Source organism: Pituophis catenifer, unplaced genomic scaffold, assembly GCF_029215685.1.
Source record: "Pituophis catenifer annectens isolate HBS135680 unplaced genomic scaffold, rPitCat1.0.hap2 SCAF_18, whole genome shotgun sequence".
Taxonomy (NCBI): Eukaryota; Metazoa; Chordata; class Lepidosauria; order Squamata; family Colubridae; genus Pituophis; species Pituophis catenifer.
This window is the reverse complement of record NW_027256898.1, coordinates 6,199,226-6,218,594: the sequence shown is the minus strand read 5'-3', so window position 1 is coordinate 6,218,594 and position 19,369 is coordinate 6,199,226. Positions and strand designations below refer to the sequence as shown.

General features: G+C 46.0%; 1 protein-coding gene across 2 annotated transcripts in view; it reads right to left on the bottom strand.

Annotated features, from left to right (window-relative positions):
* Positions 1-19,369, bottom strand: part of KIF1B (kinesin family member 1B) — a 116,680-nt gene that overhangs the window by 44,970 nt on the left and 52,341 nt on the right. Inside the window, exons 15-21 of one of the 2 annotated variants that reach the window (XM_070956073.1) lie at positions 18,423-18,498; positions 14,058-14,137; positions 13,039-13,145; positions 12,615-12,698; positions 10,042-10,222; positions 9,224-9,296; positions 75-5,085 (exon numbers count right to left, since the gene is read on the bottom strand). In XM_070956073.1, coding sequence (XP_070812174.1) covers positions 3,601-5,085; positions 9,224-9,296; positions 10,042-10,222; positions 12,615-12,698; positions 13,039-13,145; positions 14,058-14,137; positions 18,423-18,498 — 2,086 coding nt within the window. In that variant the 3' untranslated portion in view covers positions 75-3,600. Of the gene's footprint in view, positions 1-74; positions 5,086-9,223; positions 9,297-10,041; positions 10,223-12,614; positions 12,699-13,038; positions 13,146-14,057; positions 14,138-18,422; positions 18,499-19,369 lie in introns of those variants that run through there. The other variant, XM_070956074.1, reaches the window with a different exon arrangement.

The window sequence follows — 19,369 nt, the reverse complement described above, 5'->3', positions numbered from 1 at the left end:
TGGGTTTCCAAAAAGCTGCCAATTGACTCCCCAACCAAGTGACATGACAGGCTTAATAAGAATCTTTTGCACTTTATTGAAATGACTTGTTAAAAAGCACAAGCAGATCTGCTTTTCACAAAACGCAGGCTTGTTTTTTTCTTTAAAAAAAAAAACATCAAAACCACTTAAAAACAACAGATGGACAGATTATCATTATTTTTTTTTTCAGATTCCATCACTTCACCGGAAGAAACAATTTCCTCCTTTACAGTAACTGCGAATAGGTTCACGCTCAAAAGCTTCGGAAATTATTTCAAAGGCAACCTAACTAAGAGCATTAAAATATATATTTATATATATTTACCTATATAATCTACATTGCTTAACCATCAGAAGGAGAAGGCACAGAACGGACCGAAGAATAATCTGGCTGAATCTATTTTGAGGAACGCAAACGGTTTCCCTGACAAACTCGGGACAGATTCCTTGATTAAGGCCAATTAAAATGTTGATGATGATGATGAAAGGAAAAAAAAAATGAAAGGAGAAATTAAAAGGCAGCTATAGCTTCTTCTGTTCTGTAGTCTGCTGCCCAACTCAACCCTCATTTCATTGCAATCACTTTCATTTAAAAAAAGGACACTTTTTTTGTAAGGCTCCTGCCTTGGGCAGCGGGTTGGACAAGAATACCTCTAAGGTGCCATCCAGCCCTATGATTCTACATTCAACTAGAAGCTCCCTCCTGTGGCCCTCAGTAGACAAGGTAAAGGTAAAGGTTCCCCTCGCACATATGTGCTAGTCATTCCCAACTCTAGGGGGCGGTGCTCATCTCCGTTTCAAAGCCGAAGAGCCAGCGCTATCCGAAGAAGTCTCTGTGGTCATGTGGCCGGCATGACTCAATGCCAAAGGCGCACGGAACACTGTTACCTTCCCACCAAAGGTGGTCCCTATTTTTTCTACTTGCATTTTTTTTAACGTGCTTTCGAACTGCTAGGTTGGAAGAAGCTGGGACAAGGAACGGGAGCTCACCCCGTTACGCGGCGCTCGGGATTCGAACCGCTGAACTGCCAACCTTTCGATCGATAAGCTCAGCGTCTTAGCCACTGAGCCACCGCGTCCCCAGTAGACAAGAGGTCTGAGTAAAATTAACGAGGTCTAATTTATTAGCTTATGCACTGCAGTGCAAAGGAACCAGAGATGGCTGGCCTTCCATCCCCAACCCTCCGCCGACTTTTAAAGCAAACTTGTACATTTGCTTCGGGGCAAATCATCCATCACTCAGAGACAATGTCTGTCTGCAGCGAAAGGAGCAGGATAACCCCGCACACCTTTGGGTGGATCTGCTCAATTAATCAAGGGGAGCATCACTCGAAAAGGAGGCAATGCAGGGAGCGGGAGGAAGGAAACTGAAATAATAATATTTAGAAAGCAGCAGGGCAAACGATCAAGGATTCCAAGCAGCTCCCACGGCCAACATTTCACTACCAATCTCAGCTTCTCAGGTTGTGAAAGACCCAAGCTCTCCTCCTTATTCTCTTTTAATAGGGATGGATAGGATTTGGCATAAAATTGGAGAGAAGAGAGACACGTACGGCTGCTTATTTTTTAATTCTCTCACGTTCTTTCCCGAATCGCTCCACTAACCTGTAAGAAATCGAACTCAGCCAGACATTATTACCCCTAAAACCTATCCTATATGAGAAAATTCAGATTTTTCACAGGAGCTAAAACTCTTTGCTCCGTTTGTGAAGAGCAGGGATCAGCAACCCGTGGCTCTGGAGCCGCATGTGGCTCTTTCATCCCTCTGCTGCGGCTCCTTGTTGCTGGTCGGCTTCACAACTGATAGGGCTTTCGGTTAAGACAGGTAGAGGAAAAAGGATGCCGCGCTAGGATGAGACTCTATGGTGGGGGAACCGACTTCCGGTCAGTAGAGGAAAAAGGACACTGCGCTAGGAGGAGATTATGATGTGGGAACTGGACTTCCGGTCGGCTCCAGAATTGAATGGGGGCTTCCGGTTAGGACCTTTTTGGGTGTTTAAGGTTGCCGACCCCTGGTGTAGAGCAAAATTGTGCTTCTGACTACAAATTTGTGCACAAAACTCCCCCGACTGCTAAACGTTTGGCTCCAGGGAGGCTGGAAAATCAAGGGTACTTTTTAATGTATCTGTCCTTTTTTTTAAAATGGGGGGGGGGAGTTTTAGCCAGCCGGAGAATCACACGCCAAGTTAATGCTTTTGAAATCTCTAGCTGGAGCTTTCTGGTTGGAAACTCAACCCAAATGCTTGTAGGTTTTGTTGTGCCCCGCCAGCGGCCAGCAGAGCTGGCAGCAGATTCGGACAGTGAGGAGGTTGGGGAGGAACATGGGCCAGTCCTGGAGTCTGGGGAAGGCTCGGATGAGGGCTCTGCGTCGGAGGCAGAGAGGGGGCCAGGGCCATCTGATAGTTGTCAGCTGCCTTCGGAGGCAGACATCAGTGAGGCAGACTAACAGCTGGAGCCTGTTCCCAGTGTGCGCATGCACAGAGTGGTCAGACGAAGGGAACAGCTAAAGAACAAGGGTCGACTAAGGAGTAAGGCCACAGGTGGACAGTGAATGGCCCCTCCCAGAGGGAATAAAAGAGGAGCAAAAGGGGAGTGGAGTTTGCAGGAGACAATTAATTCGCTTAATTGGTTCGTGACTCCTTGCCAAGTTTTGAAGATATCGGCCTGGCAGCTCTCCAAGCCAGATAAGGTCTGTGACTGTAAAATTCTCCCTTGAAAGACTTTGCTGAAGGTAGATGAGAGGAATTCACTGTTTGTTTAATAAAAGGGGTTTTGGCGCGATAAGGAGTCTGCTTCGTGCTTTTTGGGGAAGCCTAGATCAGAACAGGTTTTTTGGGGGCAGGAAACCAAAAGGAACACACACCGGTAGGTGCTGCCAGCAGTTTCTGCTTGCCTTGGGTTATGTCTTTCTGTTAAATCTGTAAATCTGACTCCTGGCCAGTCGCAGGAGTCTCTAATTTGAACCCCAAATTAGCAAAAACTGCTCTGTTTGATGATATAACTACATGCTCCCCTCCCCACACACATTCCATAACACAACTGAAAAATTTAAGAGGAATTAGCTGCCCTGTCTTAATAATCTGCCCCCAATTCTAAAAGCTTTTAGGGGTGACTTTCGAGGCTTCTGAAAAGGAAAAACCCGAGAGGTGTAGGAATACAATCCAAATAAAATACAAAACTGAAGTGGGAAGCTTCCCGGATGAGCTTTGCTGATTGTCCAAAGATTGACACAAATGGGGGGTTTAAAAGGTCCCCATTTGTGTTCATTGTTTCTCCCCCCCACACCTAAAAAAAGATGATACAGTTGACAGCTGACAGTTCCCAAACCGACACAGAGGCCTTCCCTCAAGGCCAAAGTAAGGGATTTCCACAATTTTTTTTTTTAAAAAAACAGAAAACACCAAATGTTTCACAGGCAGTTGACAGGATAGGTAGAAAATATACGGTTTTGTGCTCTGTATGTCGGTGGGCAAAGGTCCTCTTATGAGGCCCGAGGCCAATTGTTTGCGGACACTCCCCACGTCCTCCCCCCATCCCTTCCCTGTCAGGATGGGCATAGCTCTCTTCCACCGGCGAGAGTCAAACTGTGGTTTCTCGGCTGGCTTTGAGGTTTGGGGCGGAGAACTGCCGCCTCATGCGTGGAGGAGTCACAAACTGGTTGCAAGGGCTCGGTCGATCGACCGGCCTGGCTCGGCTCTCCAGGCTGCCGTGGTGAGGGCTGTAAGACTGCCAGTGCTGGTGAAGGTGGCGCCTCTGGTGGAAGGATTGCAGATCTTGGGGTTGGCTTGCGCCCGGGGCGGGCGAGGACTCAGAGGAGTCCGACAACTGGCGCTGGAAACCCCTCTGCTGGCCGTTGAGGGAATGGCTTCTCCAGCGCACCGGGGTGGAGGGGTTTGGCTGCAGAGAGCAAGGCTGGGGCTGCGGGTTCAAGGGTTGCCTCTTGATCTGGATCTGATCCGGAGATTTCTGCGGCCCGGGCTTGTTCCAAAGAGGAGGAGGGTCCTTGGGGACCACCGGAGCTTTAGCAGGCAGGGTTTGGATCTCCTCGGTCTTCTTCTCTTCCTCCTTGGGGATTCTCACTTCGATGACCTCGTTTTCGGTGATGATGATGTGGGTGCCCGGGCTCCAGGAGTTCCGGTGGGTCGGGTTGCTTTTGAAGGGAAAGCGGGGTTTACGGTTTTCCGGAGGGATGAAGCGGTGCGGCGTGTTCTGCCGACGGAGCTGCTTGGTGATCTCCTGCTGCTGCAGGTTCTTGAACCGGGTTTGTTCCTGCTTCATCCAGCGCAGCCGTCCTCGCCTGAAGGCAGGGTCTTCCTCCATTAACTGTGAAACCCGGCCGTCTTTCTCGGAGCCACTCTTCCCATCCTTGTTTACATTTCCTTCTGCACTGACCTGGCCGGGGGGATCTTTCGGTTTCGTGGCAGCCGTGGCGGGCGGCCCTTTTGGCTCTTGGGAGCTCATGAGCGGCAGAACTTTCTCCATTTTGAGCATCTTGTTCCTCAGGACTTTGATCTCCTCGTCCTTCATGTTGTTCTGCTTTTTCACCTCCTGCAGGATGTCTTCCAGCTTGTCGATGTGGACCTTGAGATCGTCCACGTCGGCGATGCCTTTCCCGCTCAGCAGGAGATCCTCCATCTTCTCGTCGCCCACCCCCACCGTGTCCCAAACGTCTCGGGCCACGGCTCGCCACGAGTCGCGCTCGTTGGGGTCCTTCTTCCCGTACAGGGTGCAGAGTTCTTTCATCTTGACGATGGCCAGGGCTTCGATCTCCTGACGGGTGTGCCGGAAGTCATTGAGCGCTACCTCGTAGCAGATCTCCTTCACGGCCTGGATCTTGAGATCTGAAACAGTCACCCATCGGGAGTCCTTGCTGAGGCGTCGGCGTTGAGGGATCTGATACATTTTGATGGGCTCTCGCTTCTTGCCGCTGCTGGGGAGGCCACATTTTTTAACAATGGTTTGCAACTTGCTGGGGGGCAGCTTCTCTCTCAGGGAAGTAATCAGCCGCCAGCTCTCCTCGCAAGACCGCTTGTCCGAATCATCCCCACTATCAGAGTCTGCATCCTTTGGGAAAAAAAAACAATCGAGAGGTGGCCCCAAAATAAACAAAATTAAAATTTGGAGAAAAGAAGGAAAATTCTGAACAAGAAAAAAAGAAAAAAGAAAAAAGAAAGGACAACTCAAAATTAGGGAAAACGATTCAGGGAGTGAGGGGAAGCAAAAGGAACAAAGGAAGGGAGTGAACATCTAACTGGAAGTCTTAAACTATCCCTAACCGTCTTCGGTTGATTTCTTTAATTCCAGACATATCTAAATTTTGTGGGATTTTTAATTCCCCTCCGAGAATATGCCAAGACATTCCCAAAATCCAATCCGTGTGAAACTCTTAGAAGAGCCAAAACCAAGTACCTGAAGAGAGGTGGACGTAACGCTTCGTGCTATCGGTGTGCCAAACATTTTTTTTTTGGCCTGGTTACAACCGCCAAGTTATTTCATTAGAGGGGTGGGGAAGAGACTCTTCGCGAGGAGTGATACCCGACAGTCATCGCAGAATGATCAGACGGACAGCCAAGGTTAGGTGGAGTTAACACTGGGTTAGTAAGTGCTGTGCACGTGGATTCAGATTGACAGTCCAGGCGACTAGAAAAGCAGCCAGACAAAGGGTTAGAGAATCAAGAGAGAAACCAAGTTCAAAAGCAGCCACTAGCGTCAAGGTTAGAAACAGTGCCGTAACAGTGGTTAAAATGTTGGACGGAGTAAACCTAAGTTGAAATCCACCCTCCATCGTGGAAATTCCCTGGGCCAGTCACCCCCCACCGCCCCCCCCCCCATCTCACAGGGTTGGAGTTAAAGAATGCTATGCGTGCCACCTGGAGAAAAAGTGGGTTATAAATCTGAGAAAGAAAACAATACATCGTCAAAAATCTTTATTTATTTATTTATTTGGGCCAGCCCAAAAAACAAAACCCCCGCTGGCCATGTGCTTTCCATTTGCCAGTGATTCTTGGTTTAAAGGCAGAAATGCCTTTCGGTTATTACAGATCATCCTAAAAGATACCCAAGCCTTTTTTTTTTTTTTTTTTTTTTGGTGGGGAGGAGGGCGAGGGGGAGGAAGGGAATCTTGTTAAGGTTTTCTACCGTTCCACATCTCACTCTCATGCCTATGAACCGACCCAGAAGTTATGCCTGCCTGTTGCAAACTTCATGCTTTTTTTTTTTTTTTGCAGTCACGTAAAAATGCTTTTATATTAGTAAAATTGGTGAAGAGGTAAGAACAAAAAAACACTCCAAACAAGCTTTGAATAAATTTTCCCCAGAGGTTCCAAGAATTATTCTACCGTGCACCTGAGATTTAATCAGAAGTGTACTTATACGGCAGTGATGGCTAAGCTTTTGGCCGTCACGTGCCAAAAGTGGAGGGAGCACAGGGGATTGTGCACAAGCGGGCCCATAATTCAATGCCCCACAAATGCACATGCAACCCCTCCGCACTCCCCCGCTTTTGGCACGCAATGGCAAAAAGGTAACCGGTGGGTCCGGTAGGCCTGTTTTTCACCCTCCCCAGGCTCCAGAGGCTTTCTTGGAGCCTGGGGAGGGTGAAAACTGCCTTCCCCAGCTCCCCAGAGGCCCTCAGGAGGCCGGAAACGGCCCGTTTCTCGACTTCCAGTGGGCCCAAAAGGCCCGAAAATCAGCTGGCTGGCGCACGCTTGCACACTGGAGCTGAGCCAGGGCAACACGCGCGTGCCCACAGATATGACTCCGCGTGCCACCTGTGGCATGCGTGCCATAGGTTCATCATCACAGTTATATGGGCTCGGAGTCAATAATATTGACCTAATTACTTAAAAAGGTATATATCTCCACCAGCTATTCCCTAGACCAGGGAACTCCAACTTTGGCAACTTTAAGACTTATGGACTTCAACTGCAAGAATTCCTCAGCCAGCTTTGCTTTGCTGGCTGAGGAATTCTGGGAGTTAAAATCCACAAGTCTTACAGTTGCCAAGGTTGGAGGGCCCTGCCCTAGACCATACTGCCCAGCATTCCTAAAATGCCACAAACTGATGCCTGAGAGGCCCTGAATACTGCTGAAAGAACGGTGATGTAGGAAAAGTGGTCCATTACCATGAATTGTATCCTATGCACAGAAAGAAAGTTAGGAATGAAACTCTTTGATTGAGGTTATTTCAGCACTACTGATTTTTCTTTTTTAAATGTTACGTTAAAAATAAATAGCTACAGACACGTTTTTGTTAAAAGGACAGTCTTTGTTGGGGGTCCATGTTTTTCAAATATGCAAACAGGATAATTACAGTAGTGGCCAAAATTGTAGAAACCTTTTGGGAAAAGTGTATTTTCTAAAACTAGCTAATAACACCATTTTTTGGGGGGAGGGGGGGAAGTAGTACCATAAAATTATATATCAATGGAAAGATAATTTAATCAAGAATGTAATGCAACAACTTTTATGAAGGATTTGCTATTAGAATAGCAGTGACAGTCTAAAGAAGAAAAGTGAAATACGTAGAAAAAACAAGAGATACAAAAATGATGTCAGTTAATACTTAGTTGGGTAACCTTTAGCATGAATTACAGCCTTACAATGTCTTCCCATGGAGTGAACCGAGTCTTTTAGTTCTGCAGCTGTTCTAATGTGAAACCAAGATTGAATGACTGCTTGTATTAACTGGGTTTTATTGCTGGGTCGCTTCTGACTAACAGGTTTCTTTAGTCGGCTCCATAGATTTTCGATTGGGTGAAGGTCTGGGCTATTCCCAAGCCGTTCCAGCAAGTGGAATAGGATTATCTTGAAACTCCAAAAAAAAAAAAAAAAAGTGGTGTTATTAGCCATCAAACCTCAAAAAATACCTTTTTTCCAAAAGGTTTACACCATTTTGGCCACTAATGTAGATTCTTATCAAAGTGGGGGGAAAAAGGGTTGGGGAAGAACCCAATGATAATGATAACCAAAGAGACTACAGGTAGTGTTTGACTTACGGCCATTTGTTTAGTGACCATTCAAAGTTACAACGGCATTGAAAAAAAGCGACTGACGACAATTTTTCACACTTATGACCGTTGCAGCATCCCCATGGTCAAAATTCAGACACTTGGCATCTGGGCGTGTATTTGTTCCCCTTTTGAGACCTTCTGACAAGCAACATCAATGGAGAAGCCAGATAGCAATAGCCCTTAGACTTATATACCGCTTCATAGGACTTTAGAGCCCTCTCTACGCAATTTACAGAGGCAGCCTCTTGCCCCCAACAATCTGGGTCCTCATTGGACCGACCTCGGAAAGATGGCAGGCTGAGTCAATCTTGAGCCGGTGAGACTCGAACTGCTGGCAGTGGGCAGAGTCAGCCTGCAATACTGCATTCTAACCACTGCGCCACCCTGGCTCTTAAGATCCACTTAACAAGCCTGTTACTAACTTAACAGCTGCAGTGTTACACTTAACAACTGTGGCAAGGAAAGACTTGTAAACTGGGGCAAAACTCACTGAAGAACTGTCTGGCTCAGCAAAGGAAATTTTGGGCTGAATCGTGGTCACAAGTCGAGGACTATCTTATACGCTCTTTTCACAGGCTAGGCAGTTGGAAACCTCCTTTGTAGGTTTCCTCCTCATGACCTTGTTTGAGGGAGGCGAGGAGTTTTTGTGAAGTCCAGCTATGTGATCTGTCGCCCCCCCCCCACTTCCCCGAAATTCTCCCTCCCTCATGCATGACCGTTTCTCTTGCTAAGGATTCAGACTCCATGCAAGGCAGGGCAAAGACAGAGAGATTAAAGGCATGCATCACCCACAGCCGTCATTCTGGAGATCCCGGAGGGAAGGGGACCAAAACCTGGCAGGCAAACGGATCTAGGCGCCTCTCTTCCGGAGGACCCAGTTAGTAACTTGGTGACTCTTTAAGAGCCATCTCCACCCTCATGAGGAGGAGTGGCAAGGTCATTTCAGAGAGGTCTGGAATTGGGGTGTGAGGTGCGGAGTAACAACAGATCAAGCCTTTTTTTATTCTGTCTGTTGAAGAAGCTCAACTTGGTGTTGAACTGGAGTGAGAGAGAGAGAGAGAGAGACCGACACATTGTCTGGTAACAATGTAAGGCCAAAACAGCACACTTAACAGCCAAAGGGCAACTAGCTCTGGGAAACAGCAGAGAATCTCTCTTAAAATTAACCTGGGTGGGGCAGGGACACCTACCAGCCTCTGCTGCTCCAGTAAGAGATCCGCTTCTTCTTTTTCCTTCTTGTACAGAATCTCCATCTCTTGAAGTCTGCAGAGAGATACAGGGACTGCTTAGTAGGGAGTCCTGGAATTGCAGAGCCGTTAGTCTAACCACCCTTCGAAGTCACAGAGGCACAGAAAAAAACGGGACTTAACAACTTAAGACAGTGATGGCGAACCTTTTCGGCACCAAGTGCCCAAACCGGAACACGCGTGCATGTGTGTGTGTGTGTGTGCACGCGCCAGAGTGCCGGAAACCTGAAGACCAGCTGGCTGGTACACGCATGCCTGGTTTTTGGCCGTTTTTTTGGCTGTTTTCAGGCCATTCTTTGGGCTGTTTTTGGCTGAAAAACGGCCTATTTTGGGGGGCATTTTGGGGGGGCATTTTCAGACCCGAAAACGGCCTGAAAAACAGCCCCAAAAAACGGTGTGAAAACAGCCTGGAAAATGGCCTGAAAAACAGCCTGAAAATAGCCCAGAAAACAGCCCCCAAACCAGCCTGTTTTTTGGCCATTTTCAGGTGGTTCGGCACCCGCAAAGACCAGCTGGCCGGCCCGGTAGAAAAGAAGAGATTGAACAATAATTAATCTGAAGTGGTATAGGGTCTCCTGCTCGAGCAGGGGGTTGGGCTAGAAAACCTCCAAGGTCCTTTTCCAACTCTGTTAATTTGAATTTTATCTGTTGCTCTGAAGACGGCTTGTATGATGTTCCAGTTCAAAGGGATTAAATGCTCTGCTTTCATTTCACGGGTGATAAAATGCAGACTTAGTTTGGTTTCACCTGAAAAGCCTTACCTTTTCTCCATCTCCTGCTTCATATCAATTCCCTGTTTCTCCAGCAATTCTCTCTGGGCAAAAGTCCAGTCGACCGGTTCGGACGGAGTCTCAGCCGAGGGCGTCTTCTCTCTTTCAGCCCTCGCCTGCTCAGGGTGGTTGAAGCGGAAGACATGATTTTTGCCCATAATAATGCGATTTCCTGGAGGGGCAATAAAAGAGGTTTTGGCCAAGGGTCATTTTTGGAGAAGGACAAACTCAGGCGACCAAGTTTCCAGGACAATCAAGGGAGGTGGATGGGAGAGTGCATGGTCAACCTCGGGTGTTTCTCAACTTCGGTAACTTGAAGATGTGTGGATGTCAGGGCAATGATGATTTAAAGCTGACTAGCCACTGTAAGGCTGTGGACCAGGATGAGTCAGCAGGGTTATTGCCGCTTTAAGAAGTTGTCTATATAAGGGAGGCCATGAGAAGGTGTCTCCCTTTCTCCTCGTTGTGTTCTATCTGCATTGTAGCTCTTCGCGTAGAGTTGAAGATTGATTGATTGCCTGGTATGTGCCTACCATGTGTATGTCTGTATATAGAAGACTTGTATATAAACCACTGTTTGTAATGACAAAACCTCTGTGTCCTGTGTTTTGCTCCTAGGTTGTCTCAAAATAGTAGTCACACTGTAAACACTCTGACAGTAGACTTCAACTCCTGGGAGTTGGAGTCCACACATCTTCAAGTCACCAAGGTTGAGAAACTCTGGTCTACATACAGAAGGACCTCAATTCAATGCCCAATGGTTATGAAAAGGCTGCAAAGCTCTTCCCAATGACTAGCCAATGCTAATAATGGTGGACTAGATAGCCCAGCACCCACATCCGGAATAAAATAATATACTGAGCTTAAAATGAAGCCGGATGGTCAGGCATTCAAGACACATTTCGTTTTGCTTTGCTTCAGAGTGGATAAAAATCAATGATTTTTTTAAAAAAAAAATTAAAAAAATCAGATTTTTTTGATTTAAATCAGATTTTTTTTGATTTTTATCGAGTTTATTTTAATAAAAAACTGTTGGGGTAAAAATCTATCGTAAGATACATGAATAATTTAGTTTATTCAGCATGAAATGGAGCTTAGTTATGTAGCATGAGGCTGTATATTATGCAACACTGGGACTATGGGTGAGTCAACAGTGGGTCAAAGGAGTAGCAGAGATGATAGTTGCTCTTTAAAAATTATGATTTAAATCGAGTTGATTTAAATCAAGCCTTTTTACTAGTGATTTAAATCATGATTTAAATTGTGATTTAAATCAACTCGATTTAAATCAAATCCACCCTGCTTTGCTTTGTAAAAAAAAATCCTGGAAGAAAATGTGCACATGGCTGGAAAATATCACAAGACAACACATCGATTTGAAACCTGAGACACTTTTGTTGGGCAAAACTATAATAAGGGAAACTATAATAAGGGTCACGCATATTCGGTTTTACATATCCTAACAGCAGCTAGGATTGTATATGCACAATGTTGGAAAAACCCAGAAACCCCTGCAGATGATGACATTATTATCCCAAAAAAAAGTTCTGGAGTGTGCAGAGATGGACAGGTTAACCCTAAACATTAAAGGAAAAGACGATTCGGTTTATTTTATAACACAGGAATCGTTTTACAAATGGTTAAATGACAGATGTTGAGGTTAAAGGTCTACACGAGAAAGAAAAACAGACGAGCTATTATTTTGATGGTTATATAATCGATACTCTGATGGAAGATAGTATATGTTTTAAAGATGATTGATATTATTGCATATTTGTTTATACATTACCATATATTGGCATATATATCTATATCTATATCTATATCTATATCTATATCTATATGTCTATGTAAGTTTTCACGGGTATATATGTGTGTACAGTTAATATTTCGGGTTTCTTCCCGTGTAATTGTGAACATATCCCTAAAAGGGTAGATGATAAAAAGGTAGATAAGCCTGATGATGGCAGATGAGATTCTGTCGAAACGTCGCTTCAACCCTTTTAGGGATATGTTCACAATATGCTCTCCCAGAGAGCAACACAGAGTTGCTGTTTGTCAGCAGAAAAAAGGCCCAGAAACTTGTGAATGAGATTTCACAGAACCAGGGCTGTAGAACAACTTAGTTTACGTAGGTAAAACCTGGCTAGAAAGAATATGCATATATATATAGTCTGAGGTTTTCGCGGGTGTTTGTATGTAGGTCTTTGGTTATTCGGGTTTTCTCTCACGTAAAATTGGAAGTGTCTCGGCGACGTTTCGACGAAGTCTCATTGTCATCTTCAAGCTGGTGTTTTCGGCTTCGTGCTTCTAGGAGCACGAAGCCGAAAACACCAGCCTGAAAATGACCAAAGACATACATACATACATACTTACATACATACATACATACATACATACATACATACATACATACATGATTATAGTGACAATGATGTTTGTATGTTAATGTCAGGGACACCTAGAGAACACACTGCTCAACATAGAAATGGAGTGTATGATAGGCAACAATAATTTTTTTTAAAAAAGACGACATTTCCTCATGAAGAAATAGATATTTTTACCTGAACGGAGCTGTACCGGCTGTATCACCCTTTTGCCGTTGACGTAGGTTTCTGAACATTCACATGGTTCCAGGATAACAATGACTAGAAGCAGAGAACACTCAAGTCACTGTCTGAACGGTTGATGAGAGATCCAACATATGTGAAGGACAGAGTCGGGGGAAGCTTGCCGGGAGATTTTAATACAGGGGACCCCAATTACCAGGCCGTGGCCCTTGCGGAACCGGGCTGTGCAAGTGGTGGGCTGGTGCGTGCATGTACATGCCAACCTGTTGCTTGTATAAGTTCAGCTGTGTGCACGCACATATTCGCCAGCAGCCGCTCACACAGCCCGGTTAAAAATGGGCCATGGCCCGGTAGTGTGCTACATCCCAGGGATTCGGGACTCCTGATTTAAAATATCCAGGATCCACCTCCTGCTTACCGCTGCCGTTGGGGTTCCTCTCGCTTCGGAAAATGCAGTGCTCCTCTTTGATATGAGCCCCACTCAGGACGATGTCTTGGCGCCGTTCGGCATCCGCCTGACCAACCCTGTGTCCGAAAAAGAAGAGCTCTAAGGCAGGGGTCACCAACCTTTCGGACCCCAGGGACCACTAAATTCATAATTTGAAATCCCGCGGATCACTAATATGATCTGCCTAATGACCGGCTGGGTGGGCGTGGCTAGGTGGTCATGTGACTGGGTGGGCATAATCAACTCGATGTCATTCACACTGAGGGGTGCCTCGACAGCCTCTACTCGCCCCTCCCCTCCCAGCCACTCCTTGCCTCCCCGTCCGGCCTCCTTAGGAAGCAGTTGTTGGAGCTAAGCAGCCACCATGAGAAAGAGTTGGCAAAACAGCTCAGTTCAAATTGGATCTGACCGATCTGACCGAGAAGGAGGCTCAGCAGAAACACCTCACTGAGGACTAGGAGCATAGGCTTTCCAAGCAGAGAGAAGACCTGCAGGAGTGCAAGGCCAAGTACCGGTCCCTGGAGGCTCAGCGGGCTGAGATGGTTAGCCAGTTCCAGGCCATGATGCAGTCCCACTGGAACAAGACCCTCTGGCTCTTTGCCACCAGTGGTGCTTCCCTCCAGCCTTCGCCCAAAGCCCCTCACCAGGAGGCTGAAGCAGACCCCAAGTCGGAATTTCTGTCCCCCTCCGACCCACAGAAGAAGAGCCCAAAGGGGGAGACTCTCTGCAGCAAACACAAACATTCATTGCATGTATCTGGCCCAGGGGCCGTTGTTTGAGGATCCCTGATTTAGTGCAATATAACAAAATGCAAATAATTTTTCTGCGGACCACCAAAATTTTCCCATGGACCACCAGTGGTCCACGGACCACCCGTTGGCAACCGCTGCCCTAAGGCATTGTCACAGCTTCTAAAAGCAGGTAAACTTCTCTGCTCCAAGCCACAAACGCAAGACGGGATCAAAAAGAGTTCAGATAGTACTGCTTACCTAGTTATGCCATCTTTGATGTAATAAAGCAGGCACTCTGACATCAGGGGGTCCTCGTTCAGGTTTACCAGATGAGGGGTCTGAAACAAACATGGCGTTCCTTGAATGACATGCCCTCTTCCCCACAAGGGCTTCTTTCGCAGAAAAGAAGGGCAGTTTCAAAATCCAAAGCTGCTTTGGCCCCTCTCAGGAGACAACGCATCAATTCTTGAACTAATGAAATTTTACTGCAGTGCAGGAAGAGAATGCTAACAAAGGAAGGATATTTGTGGGCTCAGGGTTGAAATGAAGGGGTCCTCGGTGCGCTCTGAGCTGGGTTGTTTTCCTTTTTTTTTTAATTTGATTTATATGCCGCCCTTCTCCGGAGACTCAGGGCGACTTACAATGCGTTAAGCAATAGCCTTCCTACTTTTGTATATTTTATACAAAGTCAGCTTATTGCCCCCACAATCTGGGTCCTCATTTCACCTACCTTAGAAAGGATGGAAGGCTGAGTCAACCTTGAGCCTGGTAAGATTGGAACCTGCAGTAATTGCAGGCAGCTGTGTTAATAACAGGGTGCTTTAAACCACTGTACTACCAAGGCTCTTCATTACTCCAACTCGATAACATCATCGGTGCTAAAACTGATGATTATCACCTAGTTTTGTAAAGAAATGTCTGCAAGAAAACAACCAAGCTCAGAGTGCACCAAGAGAAGAGCGTCCCAGGAAGAACAGAAGCATCAAAATTCCTTCCCATTGTGGGTTCTGTGGGATAAACGGTAGTTATTTGAATATGTATTTATTTTAAAGGGAGATGTTTGGTGAGTGACGGCCAGGGATAACAGGTTCTTCAGATTATCCTAAATTCAATAGCTGCCAATTTTTTGGAGTATAAGACACTCCAGACTATAAGACACTCCAGACTATAAGACTATCTACTTTTTTTTTTTGGGGGGGGGGGGGAAACAAGAAAAAAAAAAGTGCCTCTGCCTCCCAGCAATTTGCCTCCTTGCAGCAAACAGCCTCTTTCAGTTTCAGTTTCAGCACAGCCTGATCTGCCTCCCAGCAATTTGCCTCTTTGTAGCAAACAGCAGAGGCTGGCGCGGCAACAGGCAATGGCAATCCTTGCAGCCTGAAACAGCTGATGGTCGGGAGCCGATCCCAGCTGCTTGTGCTAATCAGGCTGTGCTGAAACCGAAATGGGCTGTTTGCTGCAAGGAGGCAAACTGCTGGGAGGCAGAGGTCAAAGGGTGGGGCTGGAGGGTGGGAGGGGCTACATTCGGTGTATAAGACGCACCCAAATTTTCACCCTCTTTTGGGGGGGGGATGCGTCTGATACTCCAAAAAATACGGTATTTGTTTTCTCTCCTCTTTCTGTGAAAAATACCTAATTCTTCAAAAGGGGAGAAGGAACTGGAGAGGATGAAATGATTTTTTTTAAAAAAAAATTACCAGACACTTTCACCACTGAATCAAAAAGTTAGGAGTGCGTAGTTCATCTCGTATGGAAATAGCTAAATTGGGGAAAATGCTCTCAGCTGATTTTGCTGGGAAAAATAAATTGTGGAATTTCTACTGAGCAGCTTCTACAGAGCAACCCTTTCACAGGTTAATGGGATCACCAGCATTTCAAATCACGGCTTTTGCTGGAAAGTCTCAAGAATCTATTTCCTACAAACGTTCCTAATGGGATCTAAAGCTACTGCAGGTAGTTCTCGACTTACAACAGTTCACTTAGTGACTGTTCAAAGTTACGACGGCACTGGGGGGAAAAATTGATTTCTGACCATTTCTCCACAGTCACAACCTTTGCAGCAACCCCAGGATCAAAATTCAGATGCTTGGCAAACTGGTTCGTGTTTACGACCATTGCAGCATCCCCGGGGTCATCCGTTTTGCGACCTTCCGACAAGCAAAGTCAACGGGGAAGGAAGCCAGATTCACTTAACAACCAGGTTGCTAACTTATCGACTGCAGTGATTTGCTTAACGACGGAGGCAAGAAAGGTCGTAAAACGGGGCAAAATCCACTTAACGAAGGTCTAACTTAACAACAGAAATTTGGGGACGGGGTGGTGGTGGTGGTGCTAATTGTGGTCGTAAGTCGAGGACTACCTGTACAGCCACTCAACCAACCTTCTTTGGTGAGAATACCCCGCTGGAACCAGCCAACAAATCACAAGGCCTTGGTGTGAATATCTGGCCAACAAGCGCCAGTAAACACAGAGGAAAAAGAAAATATTAGAATAGCAGCAGAAATAGGATCTTCACATCCATCCCGCAGCTCTAGCTTGTAAACTAAGAGCAGTTTCTCCTTAGCTACAAGTGCTACAAAACTACAAGAGGTGAAAGGAACAGATTAACAATGTTTGTTTGTTTGTTTCTTCGTGACGGAAGCATCACAATTGAAATAAGGAATAAAGGTAAAGGTTCCCCTCGCACAGACGTGCTAGTCGTTTCCGACTCCGTTTCGAAGCCAAAGAGCCAGCGCTGTCCGAAGACGCCTCCGTGGTCATGTGGCCGGCAGGACTCAGCGCCAAAGGCGCACGGGACGCTGTGACCTTCCCACCAAAGGTGGTCCCTATTTTTTTCTACTTGCATTTTTTTAAGTGCTTTCGAACTGCTAGATTGGCAGAAGCTGGGACAAGGAACGGGAGCTCACCCCGTTACGCGGCACTAGGGATTCGAACTGCTGAACTGCCGACCTTTCGATCGACAAGCTCAGCGTCTTAGCCACTGAGCCACCGAGTCCCTAAAATAAGGAATACTATGTGACATGACATTTAAAATATAAAAGACAAGATTAAACAGATCTAGGGATATTAATTGCATTCTTTCACGCTGCCATGAGGTCCTCAAGTGTACACTGATCGGACATAACAGGCAGGTGTATACATGTGTGTTGTTGTCTGCATGTCACCACAATCGCAAAAGGGACAGACGCCACCGGATAGCCCCATTTGTTCAGAGTGTCTCTAAATCTTGTGGTACCCCGTGAGAGATTGCTGACGGGAGACAGGGAAGTTAACAGCTAATCAGGATGGATGAAAAGGGTAAGGAGGAGAAGGATGAATTCACTCTATTCTACTTTTCACAAGCTGCAATTTCTGCTTAAGCCTCGATGTCGGCACAAAGACAAACCTGGTCAACCGCAAAGGTATCAAAAGAGTCATCAAACAAAGTTGATGGTCTCTGAGAGAAGATCTACAAAGGAAATTCAGACGATGAGAGAAAGAGGGAAAAGAGGGCTTACTTATGGTGACGATGAGACAAGAATCTTATCTTCGACCTTAGAATATCTGCTGGAGCCTGGCCCAAATGGGAGGCACAAAGCTACAAAAATTAACTACCGTGGGGTTGAAAAAAAATAAATAAAATCAGGCTTTGAAGTGGTTCGTGGAACATTTTCTGAAGAGCTCTGTTCAGCATCATTTCAATTCAGAGCCTGCCTTCAGGACATCAAGAAAATTAAGGTGCATACTTTCTGCTCTCCACCCATGCATCTTTTTTGGTTATCATACTGACGTATTATTTTTATTGTCTTCCTTTAACAGATTACAGAGAGATTTAACCATTAACAGAGTTGGAAGGGACCTTGTAGGTCATCTAGTCCAACCCTCCACCCAAACAAGGGACCGTACACCAGGGCTTTCAAACTCCTGGCCCATGGACCAGATGCGTCATGTGCTGGTCACGCCAAGTTTAGCGAAGGGGAAAAAAGTCCCGATATGTCATGTGATACAGCCGTGATGACGTGAGTTTGACACACGTCAGGACACACACCTGACCTACACCATCCCCGACAAATGGCAGTCCAATCTCCCCTTGAAAGCCTCCAGTGATGAAGCTCACACAACTTCTGAACACAACTTCTGTTCCATGAGTTGATTGCTCTCTGTGTCAGAAAATTTCTCCTTATTTCTAGGTTGAATCTCTCCCTGATCAATTTCCATCTATTCTTCCTTGTCTGGCCTTCAGGTGCTTAGGAAAATAGATTATTTAAGGCGCTTTGTCATTGCTTATTTTATTGTTCTATTATTTAACTTCTGTTCTGTTTACGCACCTTTCATTTTTCTTCCTTTATTGCAAGCCGCCTAGAATAGTCCCCACAACAAGACAGGCGGCAAATGAATTTGACAAATAAATTTCTGATATCCAGCCTACGGAAAAGTGTACGCGCTTCTAAAACGATCACTTTAATCGATACTGTCATTTTAACTGAAATCATCTCGAAACCATATTTCCAAAAAGTGAGACGCAGACAAGCAGCGAGTCGATCGCAGCGCTACCATTTCTTCAGAATTGTTGGACCGCCATCAGTGGTTAGGATCCCCACATCGTCTGAAAGAACAGACGTGAAACCGTTTTATGGCACTACCTACCTTTTTTGGTGAGAAGACACCAAGGGTGCCTCCATCTTCTCGGATGGCGACTCCCATCTCAGCTAAGAGAGCTTCTCTGTGGAGAAGGGGACAAGAAGGGGTGAAGAATTCCTCAAAAAACACACTTCAAATTCAATTTCTACATTTCGGTAGACGTGGGAGAGAGGAATTTAGTTTTTCTTTAAGGGTGGGGAAACTGCACAGTACAGGAAGAAGAAACAGCAGGAAGAGATGGTGTGCTGAGATATAAATTAGAACTGATACATTTTTAAAATTTCCCCTGTTTTTACAAAATGCGTTTTTGATTAGAACCATGGTGGCGCAGTGGTTAGAATGCAGCATTGCAGGTTAACTCTGCCCCCCAGCCAGGAGTTTTGATCCTGACCGGCTCAAGGTTGACTCAGCCTTCCATCCATCCAAGCTTGGCAAAATGAGAATTCAAATTGTTGGGGGAAATAGGCTGACTCTGTAAACCACTTAGAGAGGTCTGTAAAGCAGTATATAAGTCTAAGTGCTATTGCTATTTCCTTCCTTCCTTCCTTCCTTCCTTCCTTCCTCCCTCCCTCCCTCCCTCCCTCCCTCCCTCCCTCTCTCGCTCCCTCCCTCCCTCCCAGTGGTTAGAATGCAGTTTTGAAGGCTAATTCTGCCCACTGCCAGGAGTTCGATCCTGACTGACGGACTCAAGGTTGACTCAGCCTTTCAACCTTGTCGGTAAAATGAGGTCAGTAAAATAAGGATCCAGAATATGTGGGGCAACAGGCTGACTCTGTAAACCGCTTAGAGGGGCCTGTAAAGCACTATGAAGTGGTATATAAGTCTAAGTGCTATTACTGTCAATCATCCTCTCCTGATAAACTCTAGGATAAAACAACCAGGTAAAATAGCATTAGGAGGGTCAAAAATAACCCCAAGCCAACTTCTTTTGCAGAAGTATCTGGGAACTTTCA